At 33.4% G+C, this 16484-nt stretch overlaps 1 protein-coding gene across 6 annotated transcripts in view; it reads right to left on the reverse strand.

The window, feature by feature from the left end:
- Nucleotides 1–16484, reverse strand: part of TANC2 (tetratricopeptide repeat, ankyrin repeat and coiled-coil containing 2) — a 293951-nt gene that overhangs the window by 121001 nt on the left and 156466 nt on the right. For all 6 annotated transcript variants that reach the window (XM_006912329.2, XM_025047068.1, XM_025047067.1 and 3 more), the window contains one exon: nucleotides 2284–2432. In XM_006912329.2, the coding sequence (XP_006912391.1) occupies nucleotides 2284–2432 (149 nt within the window). The remainder of the gene's footprint in view (nucleotides 1–2283; nucleotides 2433–16484) is intronic.

Raw genomic sequence — 16484 nt, forward strand, 5'->3', positions numbered from 1 at the left:
CAGGTGGTTTTAATGATGGCTGCTCTGTAGTTTAGTTGTAATTTTGATGTGGTTGTGAGAAAAGGCAAGCGCAGCATGTACCTACTTCTCTATCTTGACTGGAATTCTCGTGTTTTCACCTTTTTAATCTAAAAATTGGAATATAAATAGACCCTACCACACTGGGTTGTAAGAAAGCTTAAACGAAATAGTGTAAATAAAGCAATTAGTACAATGATTAGTACACAGTAAGCATTTAATAAATGTCAGTTATTATTACCTATGAAAAATCTAAAGCTTGGAAATGTTAAGTGACACGTCCAAATTTACAAAATAGTAGGTGGTAGAGTTGGAACCAGAATACAAGTTTTCTACCTCCTGGTTTGGTGTCTATTCTATTATACTATATCGCTTGAAGTACATTAAATCAATAATGCGACTCATTTACTTATTTCAGACTATATTATTCAGTAAATACACAAGTAAGGCGTGCTCCATGGACTTGTGACTTTATTCAGAAATCACTGCAACATGCTGTAACGTGAAGCATCTCAGAAACAACAAAGTACAAATTTTAGCACCTGAAGAAATGTAGCTTTTTAGAAACAACAGGGTCCTCAGCAAATAGACTAAAATGTCATGTTAGCTAAGTCATTTTATAGAGCAGACACATTTAACATGAACCTCAAGAAATAAAAAGTAAAATAAATGTTTTATTTATATCAATATTTAAAAAGCCCTCAACTCATATCATCCCATTTTTTTATTCACAGGGAATAGGATTTAAATGGTTACAATGTAAACTGATTAAAAAAATCATCACTCCTTGCCATCATGACACTACATTCTTCTATGAGATACAGAGCAAACAATCCCAGAGCAATGACGTGAGGAAGTGAGTTACATGGGAAAGCATTCCAGTATGAATGAGCGTTTTATGTGCTCGAGGCATGACACGGAGGTCAGTGTTGCTGAAGAGCTGCAGGTGAAAGGGCGAGGGGCAGGAAATGATGCAGGAGAGGTTCGCAAGGGGTCAGACCAGGTGGGGCCTTTCTGGTCATGGTAAGGATTTTAGATTTAATTCTAAATTTGATGGAAATACAGTGGAAGACTGAAAGCAGAGAAGTGAAAGGATCAAATTCCCATTTTACAAGGATCACTCTGGCTATCATGTATACAGACTACAGGGGGTGACAGTAGAAGCAGAGACCTATTAGACAGCCATTTATCCATACAGTAAATATTTACTGAGCACCTACTAATTATAGACACAGCAGTAAAAAGAAGAGGCAAAAGTTTCAGGCTTTCCAGTCTTACATTCTCGTAGCTGTTGTAGCCCAGGCAAGAAATGACAGTGGCTTGGACTTAGGTGTAGCAGTGAAGACTGTGAGAAGGGATCGGATTAACATACATTTTGAAGATAGCCTACATGATTCGCTGAAAAAGTGAATGTGGAATATGACAGAAAAGTCAAGAATGGCTCCTAAGCATGTAGATGATACCATCTGCTCAGATAGAAAACACCGCAGCAGGAGCAGGTTATGAGAAAAAATGCAAGGGTTCAGATTTCGACACGTCAAATTTGAGATTTAACATATAAGTAGAAAGGTGGTGTAGGCAGCTCTGTATACAGATCTGGAGTTACAGGAAAGGCAGGGCTAGAGATAATGTTTTGTTATATTATGTTTTTATTGTTTCAGTTTAAAATATTTTCTAATTTCTTCTTTGATTCAAAGGCTATTTAGATGTATGTTAATATCCAAACATTTTCTAAGTTATCTTTTAGCTATTGCTCTGTTAAGTCATTTTGTAATTGATTAATTCTACCATGGTCACAGTAATTGGAATCTTTTGAAATTTGCTGAGATCTGCTCTATAGCTCAGCATGTTATCAATATGGTACATGACCCATGTGCCTCTGGAAACAATGTGTATTCTCCAACTTCTGGGTACAGTGCTCATATACATGTCAATTTTGTTTGTTGGCTTATTTACTTATCTACTGATTTATTTTCTCATTTGTTCAATAAATGAACCAATACCTGAAAGTGGCTTTTTAAAGCTAAGAATGAAACTAAAAGATGTTTCACAAACTGAAGAAAATAGTAATTATGAAAAATTAAGTGATATCTCCAAGCCTCAAAAGGCATTCGACAATTGGGATTAGTCTCAGTGTGCGCGCGCGCGCACACACACACCCATCCAACCTCCCCTCCTCCACCACCCCCCCGTGACATTTTTCCTTTCCTGGTTTAACAGGATGATTTATCTCATGTTTCACAAAGTTGGTTACAAGCTCTTTACCTGATTTTCGTCCTGTACTTCCATGTTGTATTGGTCACCTGGCTGAACTTCCGTGACTTTCTCTCCAAGGAGGAAACCCAGACGAGTCATGAGTGTATTTGCTGCCTCATCTACAGATGGAGGGGGACCAAGATCCTGTTCAGCATCACCTAAAACAGGAAGATATTGAAACATATGAATCTTTCATAATAAAATGGCCGAGTTCTGCAAATATTCTTATATTCAGTTTGGTCATTTCCTTTGTTTTTACATTCTAAACCCAAAATTACAAGGTCCCTGTCTAGAATCTGATTTTCCCACGTTTACATATTATAATTGCTATACAGTTTACTCAGATTATCCTCTACTTATGTGCTTAAAATGAGTCTGAATGTTTTTGTAACTTACTGAATAGAAAAAGTTTCCCATTTCCTTGACAATTAGACTTCCAATACAGTCCTAGTCTTGGGATCTAGTTCCTGGCTGCAATCACTACCTTCATTTAGGTTCGTTTATCTTTTTTTCCCCTTACAATTTGTGTGAATATCCTTTTATTTTGAAATCAGTTCAAATTTACAAGAAACTTTCAAGAATAGTACAAAGAATATTATTTTCCTTAACCATCTGAAAGTACTGACATGATGTCTCATCCTCCCCAGATACCATGTATTTCCTTATAAACAAGGATATTCTCTTACATAACCATAGGACCAGCACAGAAATCAGGAAACTAACATTTTACATTATTATGCTCTCATCCACAGACACCATTTAAGTTTTGATATTTGTCCCAGTAATGTCCTTTCTAGAAAAAGGATCCAACAATTCAGGATTGTGTAATGCATTTAGTTCTCAGTTTCCTTTTATCTCTTTTGATCTAGAACAGTTTTTCAGTCTTTTCTTAATCGTGACCTTGAAACTGTTTAAGATTTTAGGCCAGCTGTTTGCACAAAGTCTCTCCATTTGAATTTATCTAATGTGACCTCATGATCTGATTCAGGTCATCCACTTTTGGCAGGAATATCACAAAAATAATGCTGTGTTAACTTTGATCACTTGGTTATGGTAGTGTTTGCCAGATTTTTCCACTCTAAAATTATACTTTTTCACTTTGCAATGAATAAGTATTTTGTAAAGGAATTCTTTGGGATTATGTAAATATCCCATTCCTCAACAAACTTTTAAATTAAAAAAAAAGTTTGTGATAAAATACACATTACAAAATCTGCCATTCTAATTATTTTAAGTGTAAAATTTAGTGGCATTAAGTACATTTACAATGTTGTACAAAAAAGTTTGTGATAAAATACACATTACAAATTCTAATTATTTTAAGTGTAAAATTGAGTGGCATTAAGTACATTTACAATGTTGTACAACCATTGCCACTATCCATTTCCAGAATTTTTAATCTTCCCTCAAAAAAATTCTGTACCCATTAAATAACTCTCCATTACCCTCTCTTACTAACCCCTAGTAATCTCTATTCTACTTTCTGTCTCTGTGAATTTGCATATTCTAGGTATCTCATATAAGTGGAATCATACAATATTTGTCCTTTTATGTTTAGCTTATCTCACTCAGCATAATGTTTTCAAGGTTCGTCCATGTTGCAGCATGTATCAGAATTTCATTTTTTATATTTCACTCCTTTTATGACTGAATAATATTCCACTGAATGTATATATGCCACATTTAGTTTACTTATTCATCTCATATTGGACATTTGAGTTGTTTCCACCTATTAAATAATATGAATAATGATAGCATAAACATTGTTGTACAAGTATCAATCTGAATCACTCCTCCATAATCTATTTAAGCATCCATTAATGTTTCTTGGTTGAACTGACTACCGTTATGTTTGCCAAACAGTGATTTTTCAAAATCCATTACTCTTTCCACAGTGTACTTTCTTTTATCTATCCATCCATCCATCCATCCATCCATCCATCCATCCATCCATCCATCCAAACTCAAAGATTCCTCTCTGATTCAATGAGTTGTAGTTTGTTACTATCATTATTTAGTTGCTCAAATTGTCCCAGAGTTGGCCAGGGTTAAGCCTTTTCGATTTGGCTTCTATAACCTTTTGACATATCCCTGTCATTTTCTGAGCACTTCTTTGCTTTCTGGCATAAGATATTCCAGGCTCATCTTGTACTTTCCCCGCCCTAGTCCTGGAATGAATCCTTTTCCCAAGAAAGCCCGGTTCTTTTTAATGGAGAAAGGTATTTAAACTATCAGGTAGGCTCACTGCTATTAGGATGTCACTGATCTCCAGATCACTTAGTAGGCAGAGTCAGGCAGTGCATTCACACATACACATGCACACACACATATATACAGAAATACATACATTCACATACACACATATTTATATTCATTTTTATTTGCAAATCCATATACAAACACACATCCCAAAAGTTCACAGTGACACTCTAATTCTAGTTTAATACCATAGGGTTAATTCTAGTTTTTCTCCTTTCCAAAGTTGTAATTCCGTTCTCTAATAGTGAGAAATCTGGCTCTCATTATCCTTACTTATTTAATCTATTCTCCCTACATGTAACAAATTCCACTGTTGCTCATTGCCACCCTGCACACAGATGCTCTACTAATCCCTACTGGGTTCCCACCCCATGCCAGACTACCACTTCTCTCACAGTCAGAATCATTTTTTTCGAAATTGATATATAATTAATATACCATAGTGGTTAGCAACTACAGGAATTATTCTTTTTCAAACTTTTTCACCGAGGGATGTTGAACAAAGTCAGTATAAGGTTTTCCCTTGGATTCACCATTCAGATAAATTCATTTCTAAATAGAGAATTTATAGAAATCATATTAAAAGGAACCAGGGAACTCAAGATGATCTGTTCTAAATGTGATGCAGAAGTAATTTACTAAACTGAATATCTGTTCACAATAACTCGATTCACTATCAACATTTTTTCAGGTTTTTTTTTGTTTTTTTGTTTTTTACATTTAGATGCATTTAATCTAACTTTGTAACAATCCACAACAGCACAGAATCTACAGGACATTACAAAAAAATTTTTTTGGAGTCGGATATGTCCTTTCAGCTTAGCAAGCATTTGCTACAGTGTCATAAAATTTGATGCCAAAATACAATAGCTTCTTAATTTTTAGGACATTTAGTATTACACTCTAAACTAGTCCAATGACAAGTGAGATTTAATTGTTATTATTCAGTTTAATAGTTATCTTCACTTCTCTACTAAAGATACAAGCTGAAGGTCAGAGGAAGGGACTATATGTATATCTTTGATGGAACTCAAGTGTTCCATCTGTGGAAAATCTATATAGAACCCTCATTGAATTTATGTCAGAGTAGAAAAACTGGCTCAATTTCCCCTTCTCTACTTCCTCTCCAAGAGGCAACAAAAATTTCTCTGCCACAGAACAGAAATAAGAGAATTGGTAGAGTGATTTTTACATTACAACTATTTAGATTCACCCTGAGAATGATTAAAAGCTTCTTATTCCTTGATAAAATAAAAAGGTAACTGCTATATTCAAATTCACAAATTACCCTTTTCTCCTTCTATAAATTAAACTGGCTCAGCTTTTACAAATTCTCACATAGATTCCTGACTTGTAGATTTTCTGGTGTTCCATTTCACTTTTTTTAAAATAGAAAGTTATTCTGATAATTATCAAATATCTTATATCTACATGTTAACATTAGGTGTGATGAGGATATATATAACATGGAGAAGTTACAGTTACTGATTTTGAAACATTTATAATTTATATGAAAAATAAGACATGATTCATTTATTTAACATATTATGTACAAGTACTTATTATGTACAAGTCACTAAACACTTTACAAATATTAATCTTTATAACAACTTTGTGAAGTAGGTATTATTACTTTCATTTTACAAGAGAGAAAACTGAGGCACAGAGAAATTAAGTTGCCTACTCAAAGTCACACAACCAATAAATGGTGGAGCCAGATTTATAGTCCAGGTTCCTTGACTCTAGAATCCATGCTCCCAACTAGTATGTCATACTGCCTCCCTCACCGGAAAGTAATATCACAATTAGTGAGAATGTTTAAATAATAGACAACTTATTAGCAGGCACATTGCTTATAGTATTAGTGATATTATGCTATAATAAGAAATACATATTCGGTCTTTGTTATCAATTCTTGAAATGGAGCTCCTAACCGCTTGAATTTCCTGAGTGACAGGGGTGAGAGAAGTGTCTTTTGTTTTTCATAATAAGCCCCTTTCAACCACCCATGAGTTTATATCACTGTAGTGACTCTTAGCGGGATACTAGGTAGTGTCAGGATAAAAACTGGTTGCCAGAGGACTATGTGTTTAGAGGATTGGAACTTTTAGTCCCACCCCTATGTGTGTTTAGAGGACTGGAACTTTTAGTCCCACCCCTGACCTACAGGGAGGGGAGGGAACTGAAGGTGTAGTTAATGACCAAGGGCCAATGATTTAATCAATCGTGTCTGCATAACAGACTGCCATGAAGACATTAAACAATGGGGTTTGGAGAGCTTCTGGGTTGATGAACACATCAGCCTTTGGAGGGGGTCGTATACCCGAAACTCCGCAGGGACGGAAGCTCTTGTGCTTGGGACTTCCTGACCTCCCCTCCTATGTACCTCTTCATCTGGCTGTTCATTTGTATCCTTTAAGATATCCTTTATAATAAACTGGAAACAATAAATAAAGTGTTTTCTTGGGTTATTTTGAGAATGTTAAAGAGCAGGAATTATACTTTATGTAAGCTTTGAGATTGGCTTTTTAAAAATTCAACATTATGCCCTTAAAATCCATTCAGATTACTGCCTGTTTCAAATAGTTTGTTCCTTTCATTTCTGAGTAGTAATGCATTGCATAGATGTACCACATTTTGTTTAACCATTAAGCCACTGGAAGACATTTGAGTTGTTTCCGGTTTCTGGACAGTTTGAATAAAGCTGCTATGAACATTCATGTACAGGGTTTTGTGTGAACCAAAGTTTTCATTTCTCTAGAACAAACACCCGGGAACACAATTGCTGGGTCCGTGTCCCTGATGGACTGATGGCGGGTATATGTTTAACTTTTTCTTTTGGTTATGTTCTCTCTCTTTTTCTCCTTGTGGGACTCTGACCTTATTAGGCTTCTTGAAGTGGTCTCACAACTCACTTCCAGTCTTTTTTCACTGTGTTTTACTTTTGATAGTTTCTAATTGGTATGTCTTCCAGTTCACTCATCTTTTTTTCCTGCAATATCTAATCTGATGTTAACTCTACCTATTGTATTTTTTATTTAAATCTCTGATAATGTAATTTTTATCTCTAGAAGTTCACAGTGGGTCATTTTTATATTTTCATGCCTCTGAAATACTATTTCCTCTATCTTCTTGAACCTATGGGTTAAAGTTATAATAATTGTTTTACTGCTTTTGTCTACTAATTCTATCACCTGAATAATTTGGGGATTGACTTTGACTGATTTTACTCATTATAGGAAGTATTTTCCAACTCCTTTGCATGCATTTTGTTACTACAGTGTGTGGATTTTCCTTCTTGCCCATTTGGATACTATTTCTAAACTACCGAGTTACATACTTTATATTATTAAAAATTATTAAAATCTATTACAATAACAAGAGCATTTATAGTACATGAAATGTGAAGTAAACAGTTTCTGATTAAAATGCTAAATGTTATTCTGAAGCTATCTGTAATAACATTTAAAAGTACCTAACCTCATTGGATTTCATAACACATTACTATACCACACTATACACAAATGGCAGGCAAGAAGCTACAATTATATATTATAGTGTCATGCATTATTCACAATAGTCCAAATGTTACTCATTTAAGAAATGAGTTTAGTAATAAACTAAACTCTTCTTTTTTCTTCTAAGCTTTATGCTCATGTTACTCTTATTTTTACTACATCACTCTATTCTCTTAACTGCTTTTCTTCTATGGTTCTGATAGAGGTTTAAAAGAAACTAATATTTATTACTTTTAAGAAGTCCAAAAGTTCATATACTTTATATAACACTGAAGTATTTATGGAAGAAATTATATAAAGTCCAGGTTTTGCTGAAATTGCTACAAAAATGGGAAAGATACAGAGAAGCAAAGTTGTCAAAATTATTGTTTTCAGCACTACAAGATTATCCTATAATCTTTTCAGTCTTCAACAGACCTTAGTCTTATAGTGGTACATAGACAGGACTTTTTTGGGTTACCTTGTGTATGTCAAGGATGGGGAATTATCTCAAGGCACAGAACTTAAGACTAAAAATATATCTCATATTTTTCACATATTTTAAAATTATAATAACAGCTAGCACATATGTGGATTAATTATATGTGAGGTACTGTTTATAAGTATTTTATATATATTAACTCATTTAATTATCACAACCACCCTATGAGATAAAGCACTCTTATCCCCATTTTAAAAATAAGGAAAATGAAGCACAGAAGGGATAAGTAACTTACTTAAATTCCTATGGCTGTTAAGTGGCTGGAGCCAGGTAATCTGGACCTAGAACTCAAGCTCTTAACCCCTAAAGTTATACTGTCATCCTTGATTCCAGTCTCTTACCATGTTGATGGGCATCACTCCGTACCTCTTCCCTGCCCAAGGCATTTGCTCAAAATTCTCAAAATTCTTCTTAAATCCTCATACCAAATATTTTACCTATCTTTTTGTCTCATCCATGACCATCCGGGTGATGTGAAGAGGGTGTCATCTTCATAACCAAACACGCCCAATTAAGGTATGTCCCTAAACAAAGATAGTACTTTCCTTGAGTGGAATTCTGCTTGTGACTTCTTTTAAAATGATGAACTTGGAGTATGATAATAAACAAAACAAGACGGCTGGTAGAGTGTTAAAAAATAATCACTGTGAGACACAAAATAAACCGTACAGCATTCATACATAATGCTTATAAAAACTATTTAAATTTATAGCTCTTGGTTTTATTTTGGCTATTTGGGAGTAGTGTGTTTATGCATTAGGCTTTGCTCCCAGACCACTGAATGAGAAATACTAAAGGATTCTAACATTAACATGGATATGGAAAGACCCAGGAATAGTAAAGAAAACTTGAAGAATGACTTCTATTACTCAATATAAAGAATTAACAGAGGGTAGGGGAAGGGGAGAGATAGAAGGGTTAAGGGGAGTCGAATATGTGTGCACAGAAAGAAAACCAACTATGAGAGATGCACATACAGCGTAAATATATATATGCCTTACTGTTAAAAAAAGAATATAATGCTAAAGTAATTAAGACAGGGTATAACTGACAAAGCATAGATAAAAAGACCAATGAAACTGAATAAAGATTCCAGAAGCATAGCTATACATATATAATCACCTCATTTAGGACAAAGGTACCACTGCAATATTTTAGTAATAGGATGGTGTTTTCAATAATTGGTGATAGATTAATATGACATGAATAAAAATGAAACCTGTTCTTACCTCATATCATATACAAAAGTCAATTAGAGATGGATTATAGACCCAATTAGAGATGGATTATAGAAAAGTAAAACAATAAATTTTCTGTAAGATAACCTAATAGAATGGCTTCATGACCTAAGACTAGCCAAAGACTTCTTAAACAGGACAAAAAAGGCACTAACTATAAAAGAAAATATTAGTAAAGTGAAGTTTATTAATAACAAAAACTTCTGTTCACCAAAGATCAATAAAGACAGTAAAAATGCAAGCCATAGAGTGCGGAAAAAATATCTTTAATTCATATATCTTACAAAGGACTTATATCTAGAATATATAAAGAACCCATACAAATTAATAAGAAAAATACAAACAGTCCAATTAAAAAATGAATAAAAAAAATCTACACGGGAATTTACAAGAAGACAGCCAATGACCAATAAGCATAGGAAAAGCTGTTCACCACTACTGGGAAAATGATAACCAAAACCACAATGAGATACCACTACACATGCACAGTGTAGAATAAAACATGAAAGAAACAAACTAAAAAAACACCCGACAATATGCGGTAAAAGAGCACTTAAATACTACTGTGCTGGTGGGAACATAAATTGGTTAGCAACAAACTTGGAAAAAATTTTTAAGAAAACCTTACAACTCAACATATATGTCCACTATCAGGTATATACCAAAAGGATAAGTATACATAAGTGCACCAAAATATATGTAAACAAACATTCAAAATAGAACTATTCATAATAGCCATCAATAGTAGACACATAATGAAATATGACATCAATAAAATATGACATATTATTGAACAAAAATAAACATAAATGATTTCACTCATATAAAGTTTGAAAACCAGTAAAAGAAATAATTGATAAGGGTAATCAGAATAATGATTATGCTTGTAGGGAGTGGAAAATGACGTAGAGGAAGAATGAGAAAGCTTCTGAAGTGCTAGTGATGTTCTATAACTTGATTTAGGTGTGATTACATGGGTGTGTTCACTTCATAAAATTTTATAGCTGCATAATTATAATTTGTGTATCTTTCTGTACTCGTTATATTTTAATTTTTAAAAATTACAGAAACTGTATTAAGGACAAAGGACACTGGGTTTGAGAATGAAACAATATTCATAATATCCAGGTTTTTTTTCCTCCAAGAAGGATGTCTAGAATTATGAAAGAAGCCAGTATACACAGGAAATATTTTATAAGTTAAAGGAAGTACTAGAGAGCAAAGCAAAAAACCAACTTGTCTTAGAAGAGCGGAAAGAGGAAGTGGAGGGAAGGCATTCTTGGAAGAGGCTATATTAGAATTTCTTGTGATGGAGGAGTCTGATTTTTTTAACAGAAGAGTTAGGGAAACAGAACACAGGGAACAATTTTCAGATTCAAATTCGATATGACATACCACTTTGACACAGATATAGAACCCTAAGATCAAATCTGATTAAATGTAATATATTTAATGTTTTAAAAGAATGTTTTATTTCTTATAAATAACAATAACAATATTGTTATTGTTAATAACAATATTGGTAGTAGCACTAATAATAAAAATAACTAACACTGAGATATTATTGTCTGGTACTTTTCTAAGTACTTTACATGTATTAAATCATTTAATCTTCACAACATTTCTTACCTTACAAACAGTAAAAGTGAGGTACGCAAAGATTAAGTCCTTGCTTGCCCATGGTTCCACAGTTAGGTAAACGACAATCTCAATATTTGTCCAGGACGGCTGGCTCCTGAGCCTATATTCTTAACTACCTCATTATTTTGCCAGGAAATATGTGATAATATTGAGTATAAATTGTTTACATGGTCATTTTATTTATTTTTATCTTAACAGTATCCAGCAGAATTATATGATGATAAACAATTAGAAAAGCATTCATTAATTTAATGAATATTTATTTAGTATTTTCTGTGCGTGTCCAGCCCTGTTAGGTGTTATGTATTCATTTATGAACAAAAGGCATAGTCTCTATTCTTAAGGAGCTTATGGCCTCATGGGGAAATTAGAAAATAATTTAATTAACTCATAGTAAATTAAACTCTATGATAAATATAATGTTGAAAAAAAACCAAGTGCTGAATATTTCAGAACACTTTGGTTTTTATTATTAAATTAAATTTATTGGGGTAACATTGGTTAACACATTTATGTTTCAAGTATGCCTTTATTTTTCTTGATGGCACCAATTCCCCTTTCAAAGATGGTTTATACTTTATAACATTTGCAAAAACTGCCTTCTACTTGAAGTAGCCAAACTGCGGAGGGATTAGACAATGATTAAAACTGTGTCAAGACATAAAAACCAACACAAAGATCAATGAAACAGAACAGAGAGCCCAGAAATAAATCCATACATATATGGTCAATTAACTTAAGACAAACAGGGTAAGACTTTATAGTGGAAAAAGAACAGCCTCTTCAATAAATGGTGTTGGGAAAACTGGACAGACATGCAAAGGAATGAAATTAGACTATTTTACACCATGCACAAAAATTAACTCAGATTAAAGAATTGAATGTAAGACCTGAAACCATAAAACTCCTGAAAGGAACTATAGGCAGTAAGCTCCCTAACATAAGTCTTGGATCTTTTTTGGATCTGACTTCAAAGGCAAGGGCAACAAAAGCAAAAATATACAATTGGGACTACATCAAACTAATAAGCTTCTGCAGGAAGGAAATGAAGGAAACCATCAACAAAATGAAAAGGCAAGCTAATGAATGGGAGAAGATATTTGCAAGTCATGTATTTAGTAAGGCGTTAATATCCAAAAATACATATATAAAGTCATACAACTCAATTATAAAAACAATCTGATTAAAAATGGGCAGAAGATCTAAATAGACTTTTTTTTTTTCCAAAGAAGACATACAGATGGCCAAAAGGCACATGAAAAGATGCTCCATATCACTAATCATTAGGGAAATGCAAATCAAAACCACAATGAGGTATCAACCTATTAGAATGGCTATTATCAAAAAGACAAGAAATAACAAGTGTTGGTGAGGATGTGGAGAAAAGAGACCCTTCTACACTGTTGATGGGAATGTAAATTGGTGTAGCCACTGTGGAAACAATATGGCAGTTCCTCAAAAAATTAAAAAAAGAACTATCATATGATCCAGCAATTCCACCTAACACGGTGCTGGACACACACAGAAATTTCACAAAAACACTGGAGAAGATATATGCATCCTTATGTTCACTGCAGGATTATTTATAATAGTCACGATATGGAAACAACCTAAGTGTACATTGATGGATGCATAAAGATGGGGCATATATCCATACAATGGAATACTACTTAACTAAAAAGAGCATGAAGTCTTGCCCTTTGTGACATGAATGAACCTTGAAGGTATTATACTAAGTGAAATAAATCAGACAGAGAAAGACAAATACCATTTGATTTCACTTATGTAGAATCTAAAAAACAAAATAAATGATCAAACAAAACAAAACAAAACAAAACAAAACAAAACAAAACAAAACAAAACAAAGAAATACAGAGAACAGATTTGTGATTGTTAGAGGAGAGAGGAGTTGGGAGAACAGGAAGAAGGGGATCAAGAGGTACAAACTTCCAGTTGTGAAATAAGTCACAGGAATGTAATGTACAGCATGGTGACTACAGTCAATAATATTGTATTGCATGTTTGAAAGCTGCTGAGTAAATCTTAAGAGTTCTCAACACAAAAATAATTTTTTAACTTTATATGACAGATAGTAACTAGACTTATTGGGGTGATCATTTCACAGTGTATATTAATATCAAATCATTCTGTCATATACATGAAATATGTTGTATGTGTCAATTATATCTCAATTAAAAAACTATGCCAAGGAATGAATGTCTAATAGGTAATGCATCCAAATCCCTCATCTGTATTCCACACATGGCAAAGGCTACACAAAGTCTAGTTTCATAGACTCTCTCAATTTTCAGCATTTTCGCATTGGGCTGTTTATATTTTCCTTTATGATCTGTTAATTATAAACTGCTTGTTCTCATCTACTTCAAATTACTCAGAAAGCTGTATCACATTTAATCAAATAAAGAAATCCATGATTTCTCTAAGAGAGTTACGAAACCTATGATTAGCTTGGCCCAATTGCCAAGCAAACCTGGTTACAATTTTATTTCTTAGTTCTTAATGATTACCTAAATTTTCTCTTTTCTGATGAATATTGGAAAACATGGGTGACTACTAAAAGCACAGGCTATTTGTCACAGTAAGTGCTGAAGCCAGGAGGCTCTTCCACATCCTCCCAGAACTGAAATCCAGATTGTGAGACACACTGCCTACCAGCGACCAAGACCCAAAGCAGCCACCACTGGCTGAACTCCACTCACAGAGAGGCTGACTTTAAAGCATTTATTCCCCCCGACCCCCACCCCCACTTCTTAGTTCCCTTGGGAATACTTGAAGACGGGGAAGAAACCGAAGAAACAATTGTTGAAACTGGAGGATGAGTACATGGGAGTTTCTTGGGTGTGTTTAAAACTTTACACAATAAAAAATTTTTTTCTGGCTTGGCCATGTGACTTTACTTGGACCATGGAATGTTATGGGCAGAGGACTGAAATGTGCTTATGCATTTGGTTTTGTTCTTGTTCTCTGCTGATCAGCAAGAAAAGAGCTTCTCTTCACCTGATGCTCCTTTAGCCTGGGCCCCAGAAAGAACACATGCAGACCTGAGTCCAACCTGAACCTCAGAGCTGCTCAGCCAACGTGCATCCTAAAACAGAGTCATTCCAATCAATATTTGAAAATCCACAGGTAAGAAAAAAAATGCTTATTTCTGGTCATTACAAGTATTTGGTTGCTTTGTTACGCAGTATTATTATGAACATTTAACTTTTAGATATTTAATTTTTCTCAAATACAACCATAACAACTTGCAGACTACAATGACATTCTGGTGGTTTTTCCTATTATGTATTTTCTGATCAATATAATAATTCTCTTACTCATCTTCATATGCACTCTTAGTTGTCCTCTTATTCTAGATTCTATTTCTTACTCATCTATTGATCTCTTTTTAAAGATATAATTTACATACAACAATCATATTCCTATAAAGTGTACAATTCAGTGAATTTTGACAGATATACACATCTGTGAAACTGCTTTCAAAATCAAGATACAGAACATTTCTATCATCTCTGGAAGTTTCCCTGAGTTCCTTTAAAGTCAAACTCTCTCTCAGTCCCTAGCCACGGGCAACCAGTGTTCTGCTTTGTTATCTGATGTTAACTTATATTTTCTATACTTCATATAAATGGAATTAAATAATAAATATTCCTTTTTGTCTGGCTTCTTTTATTTAGCATAATGTTTTTGAAATCCATCCATGTTGCTGAGTGGTTCAGTAGTTTGTTCCTTTTTATAGCTGAGCAGTATTCCTTCACATGAATTTACATTTTGTTATTTGTTACCCACTGATGGACACTGGATTGTTTCTGCTTTTTGGCTATTAAATATCAAGGTGCTATAAACATTCATGTAAATGTCTTTGGACATATTTTTTAATTTCTCTTGGACAAATACAAAGGTGTATAATAGCTGGGTTATAAAGATTACACATTTTAAAATTTAACCTTATAGGAAATTGTCAGTTTCCAAAGGGATTGTTAAATTTATATTCTCAGAAGCAGTGCATGAGTTCTAGTTGCTCCATATTCTCACCAACATCTGTATTGTGAGCTGTTTTGATGTCAGTCATGCTAATGAGTGCCCAGTGGTATCTGATGGTTTTAATTTGCATTTCTCTGATTACTAATGATTTTGAGCATCTCTTCTTGTATTTACTGGCCATTCTTATATTTTCATTTGTGAATGTCTCTTCGAATCTTTTGTATATTTAAAAAATTAGGTTCTCTTCTTGTTAGTTTTAAGAGCTATTTATTTTGGATATAAGTCTGACAGACATATGTATGTTAATATTTTCTATTCTATGGCTTGGCTTTCCCTTTTCTTAACAGTATCTTTTGAAGAGCAAAAGTTTTTAATTTAGAAAAAGTCTAACTTTTAAATTTTTTGTTTTATAGCTAACACTTCTTATGTCCTATCCAAGAAACCTTAGCCTACTCCAAGGTTGCCAAGATTTGCTTCCTAGCTCTTATATTTAGTTCTACAATATACTTTAACTTTTGTGCATGGTATAAGGTAAGGGTTAATGTTTATTTCCCATTGAATTTCTCTAACACCTTTACTGAAGAATAATGTATATCCTTTAACTTTGTTATTTTCTGAAAATTGCTAGGTCATTTTCATTTTCATACAAATATTATAATCATGTAAATTTCTAAATTTAGGATCATACAAATCTTGTAAATTTCTACAAATATTTTTTTCCTTGGGATTGCATTGAATCAATTTAGGGAATATTGCCTATTGTCACAGTTTAGTGTTGTGACAATATTTTAACAATATTGAATCCTCTAATTTTTAAATACGATATATTTCTTCATTTATTTAGACCTTTAATTTGTCTCGGCAATGTTTTATTTATAAATTTAGTGTACATGTTTTGTTAAATTTATCCCTAAATATTTCATGATTTTGGATGCTATTATAAATGAAACTGTTTATTTTCGAATTGTTCTTTGCTAGATATAGAAATACTACTGATTTTTATATAATGACCTAGCTGTCCTTCTCTTTTGAACTTACATAAGCACATTTATTCAGATGTAATTGGAA

This window comes from Pteropus alecto, unplaced genomic scaffold, assembly GCF_000325575.1.
Source record: "Pteropus alecto unplaced genomic scaffold, ASM32557v1 scaffold134, whole genome shotgun sequence".
NCBI lineage: Eukaryota > Metazoa > Chordata > Mammalia > Chiroptera > Pteropodidae > Pteropus > Pteropus alecto.